We start from the raw sequence: 21,902 nt of genomic DNA on the forward strand, positions 1-21,902 counted from the left end.
GCCCTTGAGGACTCCCAGGCCTATCTATAGTTGTGCTGGGGCAGCTGCTCCTGCTTTTGGTTTTTAAGACACGGAGGCATTCCCTAGAACAATGAGAGTCTACTCCAGGCAAACATGGGACTCTTTGAAGCAGTGAGTAGGCCTTGGGCACATCTGTCACCAGGCAGAGACCCGCCGTTAGCCAGAGGACATAACTGAGCGCTGCCTCTGTGTCAGGCCCAGGGCTGGATGACGTCAGACAAGGCCCACTGGCTGAAGTGGCCGGTCTGAGTCTACAGCCAGGGCCCTGGCACATTCCTCCCAGGTGGGCCTGGTGTCCCACAGCCCCCGACAGGTCTCCCCCTAGGACAGGGAGGCACAGAGCAGGTGCCACCAAGTGGTCCTGCAGAGACTCTCCCCATCTGTGCACGCTCACCCTGCTAAAGCCCTCTCCAGCTCCGTTCTCCAGGCTCCTTCGCCTGTAACGTCCACATTCTCGGGGGCAGAACTGGGGGAATGGGAGAGCTCTGCAGGGCCCTCAGCAATGCCTCTAAGTCCTCAAAGCAACAGCAGCCGCAGAACACGGTTCAAAGCTGCCAGGTTACCACCGTGACCTGCCACGGGTGACACATGGCAGGGAGAGTTGGGCGTTGGTGGCTCCTCCCTCCTCCCTCGTCCGGGGTCCCTCTCTCCCCAGGACCTCAACCACACCCTGACCCCACGCGGCCTCTGCCCTTTCCCGTCAGTCCATCCTCACCTGTCATCTGAAAGCTGATGTCTGGGCCAGCTGAAGAACAGAAAACAGACTATACAGGCAGGGGTTAAAAATTAACAGCCTGCCCTGGATGAGGCGATGGTTTCTTAGAAATTGACCCTGACAGATAAAATGAACTTCATCAAAATGAAAAACTCAGGCCCAAAAGGATACCATTAGGAAAGTAAAAAGATAACTGACAGAATGAGAGAAACAATTTTCAAGTCATGTATCTCATCAGGGACTTTCATCTGAAACATATAAAGAACTCTTACAAGTCAACGATAAAGACAACTCAAAAAATGAAACTGAACGGACATTTCTCCAAAGACAGAAAAATGGCTGATGAACACATGAAAAAATGCTCAGCAACACTAATCTTTAGGGAAGTGCAAATCGAACCACAGGGAGATATCAGTTCACATCCCCTGGGGTGCAGCTGTCAAAAAGATGGGTAATAGCATGTGTTGGAGAGAAGGTAAAGCTGTGACCCTCATCCACTGCTGGCAGGAACTACTGATAAAACAGTGAAGCTTTGGAAAGAGAGCTTGGTGGTTCCTCAAAAAATGAAGCATAAAGCTACAGGATTTTACTCTTAGGTGTCATCCCAACAGGAATGGAAACTTAGGTCCACACCAAAAATGGTACCCGCATGGTCAAAGCAAGACTGTTCACAACAGATAAAAAGTGGAAGCAGCTCAGAGGTCCGTCAAGTGAGGATAGACCTGTCCACATGACAGTGTTACTGAGGTCTAGGAAGGAGCAAAGTACTGAGCCAGCCATGACATGGACAGACCACTAAAACACGCTCTGTGGAAGCAGCTAGTCCCCAAAGGCCATGTATTACATGATGCTGCTTACATGCAACATTCAGAACAGGCGAATTCACAGAAACAGCACATCAGAGCCAGCCTGGAGCAGTCGGGGAGAGGATAGAGGCTGACTTGCTGCTGTGTACGAGGTTTCTTTTGGAGGTGATGAAAATGTTCTGGAATTACAGCAAGGATGGTGCACAAACTTGTGAATATACTAAAACCCACAGAACTGTACACTTTTAAACAGAGAATTTTGTAGTGGTGAATTATATCTCAAGAAAATTCAATAGGCTGATTCAGAACCCATTCCAGGCTGTCATTAGGAGAAAGGGACAGGTGGGCCAGGGACCACTTACACAACGCTTCTTAGCTTCATGCACGCATGCGTGCATGTTCAGTCATGTCCGGCTCTGCAACCCCATAGACTGCAGCCCGCCAGGCCCCTCTGTGTGTGGGACTTCCCAGGCAAGAAGATTGGAGTGGGCTGCCATTCCCTCCCTCCATGGGATCGTCCCAACCCAGGGATCAAACCCATGTCTCCTGCGTTGGCAGGCAGATGCTTTACCACTGAGCCACGTGGGAAGCCCCTTAGCTTCATACAGGTAATGCATATTTATTGAAAATTTTCTTCACCGACAATGGTGAAATCAAGACCCAAATTACAAAACATGATGGCAGTTGATACTTATAAAAATAAAGCAAAGGGCTATGTTTCACAGATTTGTGCAAGTTTCTTTCAAATCTCAGTCTGTCCTTTCATCAAAAAGGAGATCGCAGCATCTGTGTTAGTCCTCATGATGAAATAGTAAAAAACTGCATTCCATTGACAAAAAAAATAGCTTTGCTTCCAAACAGCACAAGTCTTTAAAGTGACTTTTCCCCAACAATAAATATAGAAAATAGCCTTTATGGAGCACGTCTGGCTTGGTCAGAGCTGCTTCCTCCCCGACAGCCTTTAGACGTCGTCTTAGTCTTTGGTGCGTGGGCGGCTGGCGAGGTCTGACTCCAGGCTGCCCTTCGGGGCCCTCCAGTGGCCCCAGCCCCGTGCAGCACAGGCTCTCAGCTACTGCAAACGCCCAGCTGAAGGCTTAAGCCCTTTCGAGCCGGGGCCCCTCAGACCCCAAGGCTCCACCTGCCCCGTGGCTGCCCGTAAAGGCGCTCGCCAGCTCTCACAGCTGGCTGGGTGGACATCACACCGAGGGGGCCTTTGGAGGGTGAACCTGCTGCACAAGCTGTGGGCGTTTCACCCTGGGCTTCCTCCGCTTCGGCCTGCTCTTGGCCTTGTTGATCTGCACCACGAAGAAGGCCAAGACCACCATGGCTCCCAGGAAGGCGAAAACGGGAATGGTCTGGCCCACCTCCTGGTTGTAGCGGCCGGGCATGATCCCTGCACGACAGTGGGAAGATGGTCAGTCTGACGGCTGCAACCAGCTGGGCTCGTAGTGACCCAGAGTAAGGAGGAAAGGAAAGTGCAGGCCAGCAGGGAGGTGAGGACAGCTGGCCTCACCGCTGGGAAGGCCTCCGACAGGTGAGACTTGTGGTGGGCACCTGAGCGTGGCCGCTGGTGGACCCTGGGGTTCGTGCTGCCATCAGCTCTGTAACTGGACGCCAGGGTTCCAGAACACAGGGCTGGACCACATGGGACAGGGTACCCCTTCCTGATCCCTGGAGTTTTTCTGGGTAATTCCTAGAACCAGGAGAAATGCCCCTAGGAAGCTATAAAGTCATGTAAGAGCATAGTGATTTCCAGAGCAGAAGAGGGGCCCACACTCTGCCAGAATGACTTGATCCCATCGTCCCAAATAAAGGACTACCTGCCCCCGACAGCCTAGCCAGGCCAAAGCCATATCAGGGTTGGGGGCGAGGGAGGGACATCTGATGTCACTTGGGGGAAGGGACACCCCCAAAATTAACTGGGCATCCCAGGTTAGGGAAGTCCCATCCCAGGTGGGCTGGGGCAAAGAATCGGTGGAGATGTCTGGGTTGAGGGTTCAGAGTCAGGCTGTGACAGACGAACATCATAAAATAAATTCAGATTTGAAAATTCAGATAGGATTTTCTAAGAGGCCACAGTGTGTTGATCCTTTAGGTCTGCTCTGGCCTTGTGATTTGTACCAGGAAGAAAGCCTGGACCACTGCTGCTCCCAGGAAGGCAAAGACAGGAACAGCCTGGCCCACCTCCTGGGCAAAAGGGAGAGGCTCTTTTGAATAAACCATAGGATGACTCAGCCCCACAATAAAGCACCTAGAACTGACCTCCAGGAATGTCCCAGGCTCCACTCTCTCCAGGAGACAAGGGCCTCACTTGAGGGCGATTCGATCGGAAGTTGGGCAATACCACTTTGTCCAGGTCAATGGAGAGCAACTTCTGGTGTTTCCAAAGGTTACTTCAGGAAAACAGATTCAAACAAAATAAACATAAGCAACTGTACTGGCCCCAGGCAACTGAGCCAATTCCTAAGAAACAGAAAGTGATTTAAACAGAAACGTGAACTGACGTCCCATCTATGTCTATCTAAACACAACTGTGGACAACTGAGGGGCACTTCCAGGCCCCCAGACGAGGACGTCAGATTGAGACCTTATGCATGAGATGCTTCTAGAGGGTCTATAACACCACCAACACGAGACTGTCTTGGCTTCAACCAGGAACACGACCCAGCAGAAAATGAGGAAACTACACGTGACCTCTGAAGGAGCTGGTGGACAGCGGCAGTGGACACAGCCCGGCTGGAAGGACCAGTTTCCGCCATGGGACAGCAGAGCCATGGGCACCTACTGTGATGTGGCAAAGGGGGCAGACCTGGCGCTGGGAGCCAGCTGTCACCTTGGTCCTCAAGGACACCACTCGCAGGAGGGAGAACGAGGCAGACACACAAGTAACCGAGCAGTGGACAGAAACACGGGAATAAAGGAGTGGGCATGGGCCTTGCCTGAGGGCTCAGGATGATGAAGGAACACATGTGCTTTGCAAAATGCACTGGACTCGTTTCGACTGCATCATTACTCTCAGTACTAACTCTGAGATCGGAAGCACGTGTAACTGAGGAAGAGAGGCTGGTACACGGCCAAGAGCAGCGTGGGAAGACACAGAGATGAGAGCAAAGAGTGCAGACGGAAAATCTGAAGACCATTCTGGCTAAAACAAGGGAAGAGAATAAAATATGCTTGCAATTATGAATTCCCCACTCTGCTGCTTATTCATGTGGACCTTGCTGGCCCATCTCTTACTTTGGCCAAGTGAGAGCAGAGAGCTGAGTTCTAGCAGCACTTAAGAGGCAGGTCAGTGGGCAGCCGGGAGATGCCAGCTCCGTAAAGAGGCTTTCTGATAAGCTGCTATCGGGCACTTCCAGCTGGGCAACTGCTTGGACTATAACCTGCTCTTATTTTACATGATTTCACTTTGCTTTTCAGTTTAATCAGTCTGGAAATTAAACTGACAATGCTAAGTTATGGAATTGACGTATTTAAGCTTTATAACCCTGCAGGTGAATATACATGGGGATGTCTTTTAATGCTCACCGTGCTCTCCTGTTCTGGAATTTAATTACCCCCCAGTGACCCTTTCTTGCTGAGCAGTCGGGGTGACAGAGCTTCACACTATCATTTGAGAATTCCACAATGTCCTGACAGGAGGACAGGTTAGCCTCGCGTGGGGCTCCTCGTAGGTCTGCCCTACAGCCACCGGTAGTATGGACGCCTGACGCCCGGGAACAACACCGGGAACTGCGTCCCGGTTTCAAGGACGGAGTGAACACCTGCACTCAGCACTAGGCTGACAGACCCTGACCTTTGCAGGGCTGACTGGGGCACTCTGACATTGTTTTGCATCTCCTCAGAGATTCAGCATCTAGACCCAGATCTAGGTCGCTGAGGACTGAGAACAATTTCCAGCAAGAAGTGAGATAAAAGTGGGGTCTGGTGGGTGTTTTAGGAAGAAGGAATTCCAGAGAGTGACAGTGAAAATAAAACTCTAGGGGCTGCACAGCAGCAGTACCCTGATGGGCCAGGCTGGTACGTGACGGGCTGTCTGACAGACACACAGATATAGGACACTGTCACCTGTTCTCAGAGCCCTCAGCAGTACCATGGAGAAGAAGTGGGTTTCAAGAACCTTTGCTGACAGTGACTGTCCACTGAGTGTGAACTGCTGACAACAGCTGGAGTTAAAGTCTGGTTTGAATGTTTGGATAATGATAGGTTATAAATAAATGAGATATAAAAATGGAATCTTATCAGAAAATTTTAAATGATGGCATGTTAACTGGAATGGAAAAGTACTCAGTAATTAAAGTTTCAGGAAGAAACTGCTGACGAGGAGACGACGTGATGAATCTCCGATGCCGTTTCCTATTGAGCATGTTCTAAAGATGACACGGTGAGTGAGAGGTGTACTCAGGGCTTCTGTTCATGACGACAGTCAAGCACAGGAAGCTTCTAGGCCTTCTGCAGGCATCTCCCTCCTCGTGGTTCACCGTGTAGATGGCAGTCCCCGTGCCCTGCCACACACACCCCAGCACTGTACATGCTGAGACCCAAGCAAAGTGGGCAGCTGGTAGGGGAGAGAAGGCAGGAGCCCCCGGAGGGGAAATGGCTGCGTGTGTAGGGTGTGCTGCCCATGAGGGAGACAGTGGCTGGCAGCTGCCCAGGGGAGGAGGAGCTGTGGGGGCGCGGGGGGTCTCCCACAGCCATGCCCAGAATATGGGGCCCTGCATCACTGTATTAGGACTGCAATCCTCCTCACCACAGCAGGATCTCCTGCTGGGGCCAGAGATGCCAAAGAGAGAAACGGGAGAGGAGCGATCCAGAGGAAACAGGAACCAGTGGACTGAGTTGGCTCTTCTGCCTGAACAGAGAAACAGCACAGGTCACTCAATTTTGGCTTCTAAAAGGAACTGACACAAACGAAGAGCTTGAGCTTGATAGCCAGATGGAGAAGCAGGCAGATCAGTGTCTGGGCCTGGCACAGTCTGAGGTCACTTTACCAGGGACAACACCCAGCATGGGGTGAGGGCATAAACGTGACTCCAGGTCGCCCCAGTGGGACACAGGAAGACCCCGTCTGTATTCCAGAATCAACACCGCACACAGGCGCACTCAACTCCCAAATCTCCAGCTTAAGGAGTCAGAGCGACCCTTCCAGGGACATGATGTCAGATCACAGCTTTTCAAGCAAAAACCAAGCAAACTTCACCAGAAGGCTAATTACCAGAGCTCTTTTTATGCATAATACCACTAGGGTGCGTGATTCTAAAGGTCAATACGGGGGCTCGCTAATTTAAAAACCATCACAAATGACAAGCTAGATTGGATTATTCCATAATGATGTCAGTAAAATTCCATTCTCTCCTATTAAAAAAGCAGCAATGAATCATAAATCCAGCAGAAGTGGAAAAGCACAGGAGACACCAACCTGGGAGCCGTCTCGTTTAAAGGCTGTGGCTTGGCCCACGACAGGTGTGGACAGGCTGGCAGCGCACGTGGCTCAGGGCCTCCGAGCCGGGCCTCCAGGACCTTGGAGTACCGGTGCAGGTGGTTCCCTGGGCAGCACCCACCGACAGGCCATCATTGTTAGCAGGCAGGGGAAAAAGAGACTTCGTTAGTTGTTGCTTCCTCTAAAGTGGCCACACTGCACGCACAGCAGCAGCCGGGCCCCCTCATGCCCGTAATCACACATAAGTGCCTACACTCAAGCAGTCTAACCTGTAGATACGCTTCATGGAAATAGCATCTCTTCAAATATTTAATGCTCAGACCAGAAAGAAAATCTCCATTTTCAAAATTCCAAATTCCTTTTATTTCTCAGATCCGTGCTGCCCCTTACTGTAGCCATTGCCCACACATGGCTACTGAGCAACTGAGAGCTAGGTGCCACACATTTAAATAATAATATTCTGGGGACTGGGGCTGTACAGTTTTATCATAAGGAACTTCCCATTTCTTTTTACTCCTTAAATGAGGCCAGTGGGAAGGTCAGAACTACACCGGCTCACACCACGCGTCCAAGGACAGTCTGGGAGGCGGGGCTCAGGCTGTGAGGGCTCGCAGACCGGGCTCCGCTGAGTGGCCCGCTGCTGGGGGACCTGGGCCCATCTCTTTCATGGACTTGGAAGGAGTATCTGCTTTCCAGGTTCTAAGAGGACTCAGAGAGTAGTCCCTGTGAAGCCACCCTGGCCCAGCGCCTGGTACCTAGTGACTGTACAGACCTGCTGACCACTCCTCCCCAGAGCCCCGAAGCCACGTCGTTTCAAGTGAGTCTGCACCCCGGAACCCCCACCTCCGAGGCCGCTCACCTTCCATCCTCTCCGGGGCTGCTGAGCCTGCTCCACTGGGGGGGCGCTGCCGAGCCCCTGAATGGCTGAGGCTGGGGGGCGTCACCCCATACGACGTGAACTGCAGGAGCGCATCCAAGAGCCAGAAGCAGTCTGCAGGGTAAATAACACGTTGCTTAGGAAGTTGACAATTTAAAGCAGCCTCTACAGGAAACCTAAAGTGAGCCCCGAACAAGGGGGAAATGGGGCAGGAAAAGATCAGGTCCCAGCACGGCCCTGCATGAGACGCTCATGTCATCTTGGTCATCGGCTGCCCACAGGGCCTCCTTTCAAGGCCCCAGGCTCAGCCAGGCTGGCCCACAGGCTCGGGGCTGCACGTGCTGCCCAGGCACCCCCCCGGCTCTGATGAGGACGGGTGGGGCCCCTACAGGGACAGCAGGGCCACATGGCAGCACGGGAAGAAGTGCTGCTTCAGAACGGGGGGCCTGCCGAGGCGGGGAGAGTGAGGAGCTGACCCCGGCCAGCGCCCGCAGGCTGTCCTGGAGGAGGGGAGAGCCTAGATCTCAGGCGAGGGCGGAGCCAGGACCACCACGTGCATCCGGAAAGGTGGGCTCAAGGTCAGTGCAAGTGCAGTCTAGTGGTTTGGGCTGCCCTGAGTAGGTGGCCCCAGCTACAGAACAGGAAGACAGTTCTCCGGGGGACGTCACTGCGAGTCCTGTGCCAAGCTGTGCTCAACAACCCCCTTGTGGGGCCAAGTGGATGGACTTTCCTCTCAGGAGACCGAGGAGCTGCACTGGCTAAACCTGGACCATTGCCCCCACCAGCTTCTCCCCGCAGCTGCCACATCCCCCAAAACCAGCACAGACAGGAGGCTCACAGAAAGGAGGGGATGGCAGGAAGCGCCTGTCCCCCAATAGAGCTCGAGTCAAGTGCTCATGGCCCCGAAAGCTCCTCCAGGTAGCCACAGGAAGTGTGGGACAGGACAGGCCCCCAACCACTGACAGGGCCAATAAAGATGCTTCCCAAGACCTCAGGTCTGCAATGACAGTCTCTACAGAAATAAAACATTAATCTTCTTTCAACTATAACTTTAACCTTCACTTTTGATTTTTATTAAAAAAAAAAACAACAATATTCTAATGCTTTATGTGAAATGCTAGGAATGCAGTTACTTAACCTTTACATCACAGAGAGGGCACAGGGAGAGACAGGGGGAGAGGGGCACCCCAGGCAGGAGGCCAGCTATGCTCAAGCCACCTTGCCCCCTCCCATGAAGCCTGGTCACCACCTGCCCATGAGGACATGCCTCCCCCCGCCCCCTGCCCCCGAAGACTAGGTTCTAGTTCTGGTCTTGTCGTCTCCCCTCAGCAGAGATGGAACACTCGCACCCATCCACCCCTCCTTTACAAAGCAAGAGAAAGACAAGTCTGTGTCCAAGCTCATCCTTCAAATGTGAAGGACTCATCAAGAGATGCTGGAAAAGAGGGGTGCTAAAGAGGGGTTCTAAGGACCAGGTGCCCCCTCTCTGCCACCCCCTCACACCCAACAATGATACCACACACCCCTCACAACAGCCAAAACTCCAAGGTCTGGCATGAGGGCCAAGTGCTGGGCCCACATGAAAGGGGTGGTCAGATGCAAGAGGGGGCCTGCAGAGTAGTGCCAGGGACACAGATGCCAGAGATGGAGTCAGGGAGGGCAGAGACAGGTAAACAGCCTCCCACCCACACATGGTGGGTCTGCCATCTGCCAGCCTCTCTGGAAGACCACAAAGTTTTGTTTTGCTTATTAAACACGTCTGGCCCAAAATACCTATCAAAACATCCCGAGCAGCCTCTCCCTGTTCACCAGCACCTCATGGGGGCCTGTTCAGGGACCAGGACAGAAAGTGGGAACGTCATGGCCACCGAGCCCACCCGCTCAGCAGCACCACCGCTCACCCTTCTGCCGGTGACTGTCGTCCAAGCAGTTGGAGTCTCCGTACAGCACGACACGGCCGCCGCCCTCAGCTGGGAGCTGGTACAGCCCTAAAATGGGGACGTTTTCAACCACCACCGTTTCCTGCTTCAAGACCTCTAGTCCTGAAACAACACAACAAAACAGGAGTGAGAACTTCCGCAAGGAAATGAAGCACTTCCCAGCTGCCCCTTAACTTGGTATTTAGTCCACATGATAAAACAGAAGAAAAAAAAAATCACAGTAAGATCTAACATGCAGTCACAACAGTGCAAACTTTTAGGAGAAGAAAATAACGTATAAAGTGCCACTAATTTGGGTTGTAGCAAAATTCGCGCCTGTGTGTGTATGTATATTCCCATAATCCTCCTTTTCCATTTTCACCTGAAATGGTGATACATGGTATTCACAGTTTTAAAGGCATCACTTCTCTCTTTTCATCCCCCAAATTTTTGTCCCTTCTTATTATGCTAAGAGGCTATGTCTTCAGACTACATACACACAAGGGGCAGTGCCCCCTCAACAAACAGGTGCCTAGGCTTCATGTTTAGTAACAAAAGCTATGACAATGACACTCATCTTTAGAACACATGCCCACATATTTCTGATTTAAGGTATGTTACATGAATCTCACAAACACAGTACAAATGCTCCAACAGCAGAGCTATCTCGCCTCTGCCCAAACCGACGACAATTCACAACATCAACTGAACCAGGACGACCCTGCACAGAGGCCACAGCAGCTGCTGCCAGTGACACCAGCTCATAAGCAGAGCCTCGGCCCCTGAAGCAAATGCAGCCACACACTGAGATGACGCACGTCTGCATCCAGCGCCTACCGCGCCGGTCACTCTAGAACATATGGCTACAGGAACGCAGAGCTTCCTATGCTCTGCATATAAGCCCCCAGGAACCCCGCGGAAGGGAAACAGGCTTTTCTTTGTCAGAGGAAGAGACAGGGCAGTGAAACACACGAAGCAGGGAAAGTGCAGCCTGGCCTCAGGGTCTGACAAGAGTTTCGTCTCCGACAACAAGGTCCTTTTTGATCCAGCATAACCCAGATTTTTAAATTCCTATTTTGTACCCGCAAGATTATTCAAGCAGCCTAAAGCCTGTTTGGAAATAAAAAGCCCTTTAAAAAGGATTCCAAGGTAATTAATCTTTATTTTCAGACTAGCAGAACACCAAAGTAAAGTATGCACCCTTAACCTACTTCCTCTCCCCGCAAAATGAAGAGCTACCAGACGGCAAGAGGCTAATAAGGAGTCCACGGGCTTCACCTGGGGGTGGAGGGGGTGTCCAGAAGCGACACGGCCTGGTGAACAATGGAGCTCAGAAAGAATCACTAAGACACAGTACAGTGTGCCAGGGGAGACTGGGAAGACAGGATCATACACGTGCTTAAAAGTTAAAACATAATCTTATGAACATAGAACTCTTCATTGACTGACTTTTCCTTGACTGGATGGAAGGAGCCCCTTCCAGACAACACAGAAGTAAATTTCACCTTGCAAATGCAAACACATGAGTGAGAAATCCTGACTTGTCATTTTCTATTAATGAAACTGTCCCTGACTTCAACCACAGAAAATGACAAACATCACAATGAAGGGGGCCTGCCATTCTGAAACATGAGAGAAACATCAACCTGCACGAGGACATGGATCCAGTCTGCAAGTGCCCATCATGCGGCCATGCAATAACCTCGCAGGGGAGAGACGCGCGGTGCGGACCCCGGCTCGGGAGCGCAGGGCTGCAGGACGCCCACTCTGGGCAGGACGGGGGCGGTGGCGCCTGCAGGAAGGGCAGAGGCGCCCAGGCTCCCCAGCTCCCTGCACCCTGTCTGCTCTGTGAGCCGAGCACAGTCACAGCACCGACGCTGGGGACACAGCATGGCTGACCTTCCAGGGTTAGAAAAGAGCAACCGAAAGCAAAGACCTTTCCTCCCTTCTAATTCTTCAAAGAATCTTAGGAGATGACTTTGTATTACAATATTCTTTATCTTCACATAGTTAAGACATTCAAAACAGTCAACATTTCTCTAAAATTTTAATCACCTGGCAATCACAGAGCAGAACAATTCATAAATAGTAACAAAAATTTCAAGCAACTTTGAAGGTAGTTTAAAAAAAACACAAAAAACTCTTACCAATACCCTCTTCTCCTATAGGAAAGTCAACTTACTTTGCAGTGCTCACTACCCACATACTCTAATTATCAGCAAAAGATGGCTGAACCTTCCTAGGTACCTCCAGAATCATCACACAGACGTCTTACCTGAAGTACCATACAAACACTGTGATGAATTTTTTAAAAATCCAAACTGCTAATGGAGAATGGACTTCTTTTCTGGTGATGAAAATGTTCTGGGACTAGGTGGTGGTGATGACTGCACAACTTGTGAATATACAAAAAAAATCACTGAACTGTAGACTTTAAAAGAGCGAGTGTTATGGCAGGTGCATGCATGCATGCTAAGTCGTTTTAGTCGTGTCTAACTCTTTGCGACTCCATGGACTGTAACCCGCCAGGCTCCTCTGTCCATGGTGTTCTCCAGGCAAGAAAACTAGAGTGAGTTGCCATGCCCTCCTCCATATGGTAGGTGATTTACATGTAATAAAACTGTGATTAAAAATTAAAAAGAAAGAAAAAGAGAAACCAAAAAGCCTATGAATAGCATATTCCATACCTTGGTCCTTAAATGTCTGTGTTATCACGATGCCATCTTCTGGAAATTTAGCAATGCTGCACCCCGACGCGTAATACACTAGAATAAACAGCCATTCACAGTTAGAACCTGGAAACACTGAAGGCATTCAGCAGCAGCTGTTCATTTACCTGGATGCACGTTTTAGACATTAGGTATTTACTAAAACCATTCCTGATCTTAAGAGAGGAGCTACTATTATTGGCTGGTCACACAAACTACAAGTAATAATCTCAAAACTCAAGCTAAATTATACTATTAATCTAAGGTTTCTGGGCAGGTTAAAGAAATTGGAGCTGTCAGACTCGGGACAACCTAAGTCAGGAAGAGCAGTTAGTGAATAATGCTCAAGACGCTGTTTCAGAAACTAGTCACCAGAACGAAGGGGGACAGTGGGGTACTTAAGTGAGGTATGCAATGTTATTTCATAAATAGAATTTCATAAATGATCAGGGACCTGAGGATTGTTTCTTATTTGAGAATATACAGAACACAAAGAACCAAAACTAGGAATGCTGACAGGAGGTATTTTATCTCACAAATCTGGACAAAGACTAGGGGGAGCACCCAGAATTGCAGGTGTCTCTGTGCAGACACTGCTCAGTTCTCTCCACAGGTCTTGCATATTTAGGTGACAGCTCATTATTTTCTCTCTCTCTGAAAAACTCAAGACTTCAAAGACGCACAGCATCTGCCAGCCCACCTCTGGGAACCATGAGACCTACTAAAAGCAAACACAAAACCTTACTGTCATGGTTCGCCAAGGTAAAGTCCCCCTCGTACAGGCCATCGCTGAACGCCATGTTCCAGACTGACAGCAGCTCGTTCAGGGCTGGGACATTGGCTCCTCCGGTGTCCGGCATCCACCACTGCCTATGACAGGGACAGGGCCTTCATGAGGCACTTGAGGCACCCCACAAACCCATCATATTTTGTGAGAAAACTGATTTCTCCCACCAGAGGCCACTCCACCCACACTAGGCTTCACCTAAAATTAACTGTCCAGGTTTGAGTAACAGCACAATGTAAATGCTCCAACCAGGGTACAGAATAAACCGAAGCCCAATTTATTTCATGATATGCACCACATTTAACATAAACACATGCATATAAAGCCTAGACCTTGAGAGGGTCAGTGAAGGAAGAAGGAAGCTTATGAAGTTCAAGTTACAGACTCCGAAGAAAGAACATGTATCATAAGGATGAGACATTCATAATACACTGGAAATTTGTCATCCATAACCAATCTACTGCAAGGTTTCTTTAAATAACAGTTCTTCTGGTGCATTTAAACATATACAGTAAACGAGAGATGGAAGAACAGAAAAGAATGAACAGAAAATTAAGGCTCCAGTGTCTAAAGATCAACAAAAACAATGAACCCTTTCAACTAGTACTTGGTTCAATGAGCAGCTGACTTTCAAGAACATCTCTGCCAAAGGAGAGCTTCCCCTAACCAGGAGTCTGAACCTGCTTGATGGCCAGAAAGGTCATCACTCTAGGTCTCTGCTGGGTGGGATTTAATTCCTATAAAGTCAAATTTCTTATCCAATTCGTGTCAGTACCTCGTGTTTTCATCATAAAACTTGACTTTCCTCATCACGGATGTGTTGTACCAGTCACTGAAGACAATGAGTGAGAGGCCGTTGTCCACATCCCTCCGCAGCTTGGCCACCTCCTCCGGGAAGTACTCTTCCTCACTGTCCACCATGAGCAACGTTCCTGAGGGACAGGGGTGAGAACGGCCATCTCACCATTTCAGACATATGGTTTTATACTGGCCTCAGTATCTCCACTTACTGGCTTCTAATATTTTGTCCTGTGCCTCTATTCCACGTCAGAAGGGGGTGTAAAAGATTAAGGATCAGGGTCCGAAAGCACGTGGACACTGGCCAGCTATGGCCAGTGATGACCTACATGAGGATATTTCACTTACTCAAAAAGAAGCAAAATTCTGTGCTAGAATTTCTTTGATTAAAAAAAAAAAATCAACTTATTGACCAGAAACGTATTAATACGTATTTTGTTACTCAAACATTACCGACCGGAATCTTTCAATTTTCACTTATATAACAAATCATAGGCCACAGGCGTTACTTTCTGCAAAAATCACCCAGTCAATAATGTTGATGCTAATATAACGAAACTGTACCAATGTCCTTGTCCCCAGTGATCCTGAGAGTTTCACATTTCAGCTGAACATCAGAAGCACAGACCCTAGCCTGCCCTCACCCATCCTCAGCCAAGCGGGGCAGCTTGCCAGCACCTCGCATTGCTCACCGTACTGATTAGCATCAAAACACGTGAAGGGGGAGCCGAGGACTTCGACGAAGTAGCCCATGCTCCTCAGGTGCTGGTACATGTCCCTGAAGTTGGTGTGGATGTGGTCACCGTTCCTGAAACAGAGGAAGCCCAGCACTAACCCTCCTAGTCCTTCCACGGATTGAAGGCCACATGGCCTTGGGGTTCACTTCCAAAGGAGCAGCTTCACTGCCCAGTGGGCTGGTCCACTGGCACAAAAGCCAGCCTTTCAGACCAGCTCACCCTGGGCTGCATATAAAGTAGTGATAATAGGAAATCATCCACATAGCATAGACAAGGAGAGAAAACGACGAGAAGATATAGCCAAAGACATGTTTTGTAAAGTGCACCAAAGCATCACTTTAGTGGTGGCACAGATGTAAAAGGCCAGCAAGCAGCCAGCTGTGCTGCACAAACTCAGCATGGGCAAGCAGAGATGCTGGCAGTGAATCGCGGTGGCCACATAGGCAGCCTTACATGCCTGCCACGGGTCACCCTCCCTCCCAGCCCAGCCTGGCCAGGGAAGGACAGGGCAGGGGTGATGGGCCCACCAGTCCAGAGGGTCGTTCTTCATCCTCAGGTTGTCCCGGGGGAAATAGCCGGGCGGGTAGCGCAGGTTGTGGTACTGGTCCCAGAGGACGCGCTTGCTCCGGGGAGGGGCGGGGATGATCTTCACCTTGATCGGCAGCTTCACTGTGGACGTCTGTTCTGCACCACTGTTTGACTGAAGGAAGAGAAGAACTCTGAAAAGCCCCTTCTGCTCAGAAGAAACGTTTTATGCCAGAAACGTGGCACAAAACAGCCCACAGCCTCTTCACCATGCAGGCCATGCCCCCGGGTGCTCACCAGGCCAGGACCCACATGGCCTGTGTCTCATACCCGAGTGCCCGGCGCTCAGCCCACGGCCACCTCCCCAACAGCCCCCAGGCACACGTACGTCCACCTCTGCCGGGGAAGCCACGGTGACCATGACGTGCCCCTGCGCAACGCCTTCCCAGGAGGCGGCCTTCTTGGTGACAGAGATGGAAATGGCCAGGTAGCCGGACCAGGGCCACAGCACTGAGGAGTAAGAGAAAGCGACCTCGATGTTGTCTCCATGCTGCGGTAAGTAGGGCTGCCACTCGGGCTGCAGGAGGAAGAGGCAGAGGCCTGGGTGAGAAGCTCGGTTCCCAACTTACCAACGTCGGTGTCTGAGAAACACTCCACTGAACAGGCAAAATGCAATGTACACAGACACTGAGCAGCCTGTAACCAAGGCCGCCCAGGCAGGGTCTGGACCATCATCCACTAGAAAAGCCTAGAAACACTATTTTTGACAAAACACTTGTTTTGACAAACTTCAGTTTTAAAGAAAAATTTCCTCCCCTCCAAGCTTTAACAAAGGAAGGGGTGGGGACACACATGGTTTGACAAAGAACTTGTTTCTGACAGATAATCAACATAAAAGAAAACGCTCAAATGTGGGGTTAGATCTCAGCTGTGTGCTTAAAGAACCAAACTACTTAAAGGAATAAAATAATAAAAAAGATACAGATGTAAATTGTCACCAATCAGATTCCAAGGCCAGTGACTGGGCAGGCAGGGGGCCCAGGAGTGCAAAGAGAGCTGGCCACGCTGTGAAGGAGACCACCCACCAGGCTCTCCAGGCTCGAGGAAGAAGGGAAGCCTGAAAGGGGAGACAGACAGTGGCTCTCACAATGAACCAGTCCTTCAAGCTAACTCCCTCACAAGCCAGAGAACAGTCATATACTTCCCAGGAGGGTAAGCATATTAAAAAAAAATATATACCCATGAAAAAGAAGAAAAATATTCATGGGATACAGTATCACAGACAATGAGAAAGGACAGGGATTCTGAATAAGCTATTTTGAGACTGCTGGTTAACAACTGAGAAAAAAATGAACTCTCATCCATCTCATCATATTGACTCAATACAGATGAAAACATTAAATATTTAATAAGCATAAAAGAAAAGTGAGTCAAAAATAAAACTGAAATTTTCTTATATTTCTGGAGAGACGAGTTTCTAGTTTTTGAAACAGAAATAATCATAAAGATGAAAATAACATCTACATGAAAAAGTGAAACCTTTACCAAACCACCTCTTTACCCCAAATTTTTAAGCCACTTCTAATATTAAAGAGACAAAAACCCAGCAATTTCGGCAATCCTTCAGCATGACACACAACACTGGTGTGAAGATGACAAGGACAACCTAGACTCTAATGAAAAATGGGTCAAGAAATGAAAAGCTAATTCACATAAGAGAAACAGAGTCAGAAACAAACATGCAGGTCCCCACTTCATCAATAACCAAAAAAGCACACATTAAATAAGGTACCCGCTATCCCCTGTAGAGTTGAAGTTATACGACGAACCACATAAAAACGAAAGGTTCATCAACTGACAATGCCGGGTCCATCCACACAAGAAGGCACGGAAAGGAGTGAAGCACTGATACACACTGCAGTGGGGATGGGCCTCTGTTAAAGACACTGCACTCAGTGAAAAAGGCCAGTCACAAAGACCACGAAATGTATGATTCCGTCCATAGGAACTGTCCAGAAAAGGTAACTCCATGGAGACAAAGTGCATTAGGAGTCGTCAGGGTCTGAGGCGGAGGCAATGGGAAGTGTTAACAAGGGTCTCTCCTTCGAGTGATGAAAATGTTCCAGAATTACACAGTATGAGACAACATAACTACTTGTGAATATAGTAATAACCACTGAAATGCACAATTTAAAAGGGTAGCATTTCATGGCATGTGAATTTTATATCCGTTTTTTAAACTTTCATGCAATTGGGAAAAAAGAACGTACCACCAGACACCCCCACTCTGTACACCATTAGTGGCAGCCTCAGGTGATGGACCTCTTCTGGAAACCATTTGGTATTATGTCCCAAGAGCCACAGTAACATTCATGTCCTCTTACTTGGAATTCTAACCCAGGGAAATTATGTTAAGAATGTAATTCAGAACAAAAGAAAACCAAATATACAAAGATATTCAGTGAGGTATTTACAGGTGAAACCACCTTGTTCAAGTAAGAATAGTAAGCAAATTATGACTTAGCAGTTCCATATAATATTGAACAACCATTAACATTAGCGCTTATATATAATAACATTTTTAAATGCTTTAATGTGAAAATTGAAAAAGAAAAAGACTAAATTTTTGCCTACCCACACAAAGATAACTAAAAATATCCTTTTCAGATAAAGGATAGAAAAGATTCTTTTTTTTTCCCTCCCAGGCAACTGACTTTTATTAATCTCACAAAATCAAAAGAAATGTACTGTCTGGGGATTTCCCTGGCAGTCCAGTGGTTAGGACTGTGCTTCCACTGCAGGGAGCCTGGGTTCAACTCCTGGTCAGAGAACTAAGACCCTACATGACACACTATGGCCAAAAAGTAACAAAAAGAATTTAAAAAAAAGAAAAAAGTACTTTCTGTGACAGCTTCATGAAAAGTAAAATCCTGCCATCAAGACATTCCGCACCAATCCTGGTGGCCCAGTGGTTAAAAATCTGCCTGCCAGCGCAGGGGACACAGGTTCCAATCCTGGTCTGGGAAGTTTCCGTGTGCCTCAGGGTACCTAGGCCCGCGTGCCACAACTACTGAAGCCCACGTGCACTGGACCCTGCACTCTGCAACAGGAGAAGCCGCCGAAATGAGAAGCCTGCACATTGCAACTCGAGTAGCCCCTGCTGGCGGTAACTAGAGAAAGCCTGTGCGCAGCAACAAAGACTGAGCACAGCCAAAAAGAAAGAAGTGAGATGAAATAAAGGATGACACAGTGTTGACAGGCATTGAATCAATTTAAATACACTTATTTAAACAACTACAGTAATTTGTTACAAAATATGACTTGAACTTTTTTTTAATAGTGGTTCTGTTCATGTCTGAGGCTAAAATCACTTTTCTGTTCTTTTTCCCTATCCTTTATTGTTGTGATAATGTTTATATAGTAAGTGTAAAACAAATTATAAAAACAAAATTCAAATAAAGACCATACCTTCTAAATACAAATGCCCATGTGCACTCATTAAACAATAAAATAATTACAAGTGGGACTTTAATTATCAGTGATTAACTGTTAAGATGAAGACTCAAATGACCAAACTCAAAACGCCTAGTATAACCATAGCAAATTGGTCTCATCACTGTATCTCTGACTTATCCGTAAAGGCCTCAGGGGAGAACAGACCACTGCTTCCCATCCCCAGCCGTGGACAGGAGGAAGTCTGGGCCACATCTAGGTCCCCGGCAGCCGGAGGGCAGTCTCACCTTGTCCACGATCCTCCCCGTGACTCCCATGCCATTGAGGATGGTGACGTTGACGATAGTCGGCATGCCCCCATAGTAGATAGGCTGGGAGCAGTAGGGCCACATGTAAGGACACTCAGTCAGGTCGATGTAGCTGGGGCTCAAACTGAAACAGACAGGACAGTGTTACAGCAGACAGAGTCGGAGACGGCAATGATGGAACGTAACCGCAGGAAAGCATCATCAGGGCGGACCTGAGCCTCAGCCAGGGTCCGGGAACCTGGCCTCACAGCACTCCCTGCGGTGAGGAGGCCTCCAGGCCAGCCAGCCTCACCTGCGGCACAGTGGCATGCGTGGGCATCACCTCTGCCCCACGAGCCTGGAGCCTGGAGCTGGCGAGGAACAAGTGCGTGAGTGGCCCCAGGGCAGACCTGGACTCAGTCTCAAGTCATGGGCAAAGATGGACTTTTTAATAACTGGACCTGGGATAAATGGGTGGCCATTTGGTAAAAGATAAAATTAGATTCACAACTCACACCATATATATTGGAGTAAACCCCAAATGGAACAGTCTCAAGTTAATAAAAGAAAGCAAACAAGTAGAAGAAAACATGGGTGAGTCTCTCCTTTACCTCAGGGCATATGCCTCAAAATCCAGGAGCAAAAACAACAATGGATAAACCAACACAGCAGTTAGAACAAAAGAGACCGCACGGCCAGAAACACTTCTGTGACAAAAGGCAGCGAACAAACTGGGAGAAATACCTGCAGCAAAGGGTTACTTATCCTAATATGTAAACAACAGTTAAACCAAGGGACGAAAACCCCAGAAAAAAGAAAAATGGGTGAAAGAAATGAACAAACACTTCACAGGAAAGATATAGAAAAAGTTCTTACCTACAAAGTGTTTAAACTCACTCACAGCCTGAGAACTGCAAATAAAAGCAACCCTGAGGGAGCACTTCCCATGTGTCAGACAGGCATGAAGTGCAGCTCTGGACAGACAGGCCAGCGGTACCCCCTGGGCACCCTCTGCTCACAGCCTGGACCCAGCGACCCTGCTTCTAGGAATCTTCCCTACAGACACAACTCCAACAAAACTAGGACACACAGACACAAGCAGCTTAAAATGACGAAATACTGAAAACATTTTAAATGCCCATATATAGACATGTACTTGAATACACAAAGGTATCCACACTAGGAAGCTATAAAAAAGGAGAAGCAAGATCTCTGTGAATGGATACAAAGTGATTTCCAGGACACCTTTACATGAAAAAAGTACAAAACAGTATTTATAATAATGTATCCTTCATGTAACAAAGGGGATATATAAGAAGATAGATATGTATCTGCTCATTTGTGAAAAAAGAAATTCAAGAAGGATAAATCAAAAACACCTGGCCTTGTTACCTGTGGCGGCAGAGGGGCGGAGGGCAGAACAGAGGGATCGTAGGACCACACCTGGCCAGGTGCATTCTGTACAGCTCAGACCTTAAAGTCACTGTCCTCTTTCACAATGCAATACGTAACCAGCTGAATCAACCAGAATGTAGTGGGAATCCAAAAAGAAATACACATACTAACGAGTGAACTCAACTATACTGAAAATAAAAGGCAAAATCAGACTGACAGGGCCTGGTGGGGAGGAAGAAAAGAAATGAACTGAGGTCACTAAAAATATGATTCAGTTCAGTTCAGTTCAGTCGCTCAGTCGTGTCCGACTCTTTGTGACCCCATGAATCGCAGCACGCCAGGCCTCCCTATCCATCACCAACTCCCGGAGTGCACTCAAGAGTCGCGTCAATCCAGTCAGTGATGCCATCCAGCCATCTCATCCTCTGTTGTCCCCTTCTCCTCCTGCCCCCAATCCCTCCCAGCATCAGAGTCTTTTCCAATGAGTCAACTCTTCGCATGAGGTAGCCAAAGTACTGGAGTTTCAGCTTTACCATCATTCCTTCCAAAGAAATCCCAGGGCTGATAGCCTTCAGAATGGACTGATTGGATCTCCCTGCAGTCCAAGGAACTCTCAAGAGTCTTCTGCAACACCACAGTTCAAAAGCATCAATTCTTCAGCACTCAGCCTTCTTCACAGCCCAACTCTCACATCCATACATGACCAGTGGAAAAACCATAGCCTTGACTAGACGGACCTTAGTCGGCAAAATAATGTCTCTGCTTTTGAATGTGCTATCTAGGCTGGTCATAACTTTCCTTCCAAGGAGTAAGTGTCTTTTAATTTCATGGCTGCAATCACCATCTGCAGTGATTTTGGAGCCCAAAAAAATAAAGTCTGACACTGTTTCCACTGTTTCCCCATCTATTTCCCATGGAGTGATGGGACCAGATGCCATGATCTTCATTTTTTGAATGTTGAGCTTTAAGCCAACTTTTTCACTCTCCTCTTTTACTTTCATCAAGAGGCTTTTTAGTTCCTCTTCACTTTCTGCCATAAGGGTGGTGTCATCTGCATATCTGAGGTTATTGATATTTCTCCTGGCAATCTTGATTCCAGCTTTTGTTTCTTCCAGCCCAGCATTTCTCATGATGTACACTGCATAGAAGTTAAATAAGCAGGGTGACAATACACAGCCTTGACGTACTCCTTTTCCTATTTGGAACCAGTCTGTTGTTCCATGTCCAGTTCTAACTGTTGCTTCCTGGCCTGCACATTCTATAAATCTAAAAAGAACTACCCACAACTGCCATCCTCTAGGGAGTAAACTTGTGTTCACCAGGGTACGAGTTACAGCTCTAAAACTTTCCACGTGTGCGTCCTAGGACCGAGTCAACAGAGACACAGTAAAGAGTGACAGCCAGGCTGCCTGCTGCTGGAGAAGGACAACCAGC

The 21,902-nt window shown here is 48.5% G+C and overlaps 1 protein-coding gene across 1 annotated transcript in view; it reads right to left on the reverse strand.

Moving 5' to 3' along the window:
• Positions 1-2,217: 2,217 nt before the first annotated feature.
• MBTPS1 (membrane bound transcription factor peptidase, site 1) overlaps positions 2,218-21,902 on the reverse strand; it is a 45,038-nt gene continuing 25,353 nt past the window's right edge. Inside the window, exons 12-23 of the mRNA XM_068991854.1 lie at positions 19,074-19,218; positions 15,722-15,910; positions 15,336-15,508; positions 14,764-14,879; positions 14,049-14,205; positions 13,232-13,356; positions 12,466-12,543; positions 9,761-9,901; positions 7,842-7,973; positions 6,962-7,088; positions 3,805-3,935; positions 2,218-2,935 (exon numbers count right to left, since the gene is read on the reverse strand). Of these exons, the coding sequence (XP_068847955.1) occupies positions 2,739-2,935; positions 3,805-3,935; positions 6,962-7,088; positions 7,842-7,973; positions 9,761-9,901; positions 12,466-12,543; positions 13,232-13,356; positions 14,049-14,205; positions 14,764-14,879; positions 15,336-15,508; positions 15,722-15,910; positions 19,074-19,218 (1,711 nt within the window). The 3' untranslated portion in view covers positions 2,218-2,738. The remainder of the gene's footprint in view (positions 2,936-3,804; positions 3,936-6,961; positions 7,089-7,841; positions 7,974-9,760; positions 9,902-12,465; positions 12,544-13,231; positions 13,357-14,048; positions 14,206-14,763; positions 14,880-15,335; positions 15,509-15,721; positions 15,911-19,073; positions 19,219-21,902) is intronic.

This window comes from Capricornis sumatraensis, chromosome 20 (assembly GCF_032405125.1).
Source record: "Capricornis sumatraensis isolate serow.1 chromosome 20, serow.2, whole genome shotgun sequence".
In the NCBI taxonomy this organism is placed as follows: domain Eukaryota; kingdom Metazoa; phylum Chordata; class Mammalia; order Artiodactyla; family Bovidae; genus Capricornis; species Capricornis sumatraensis.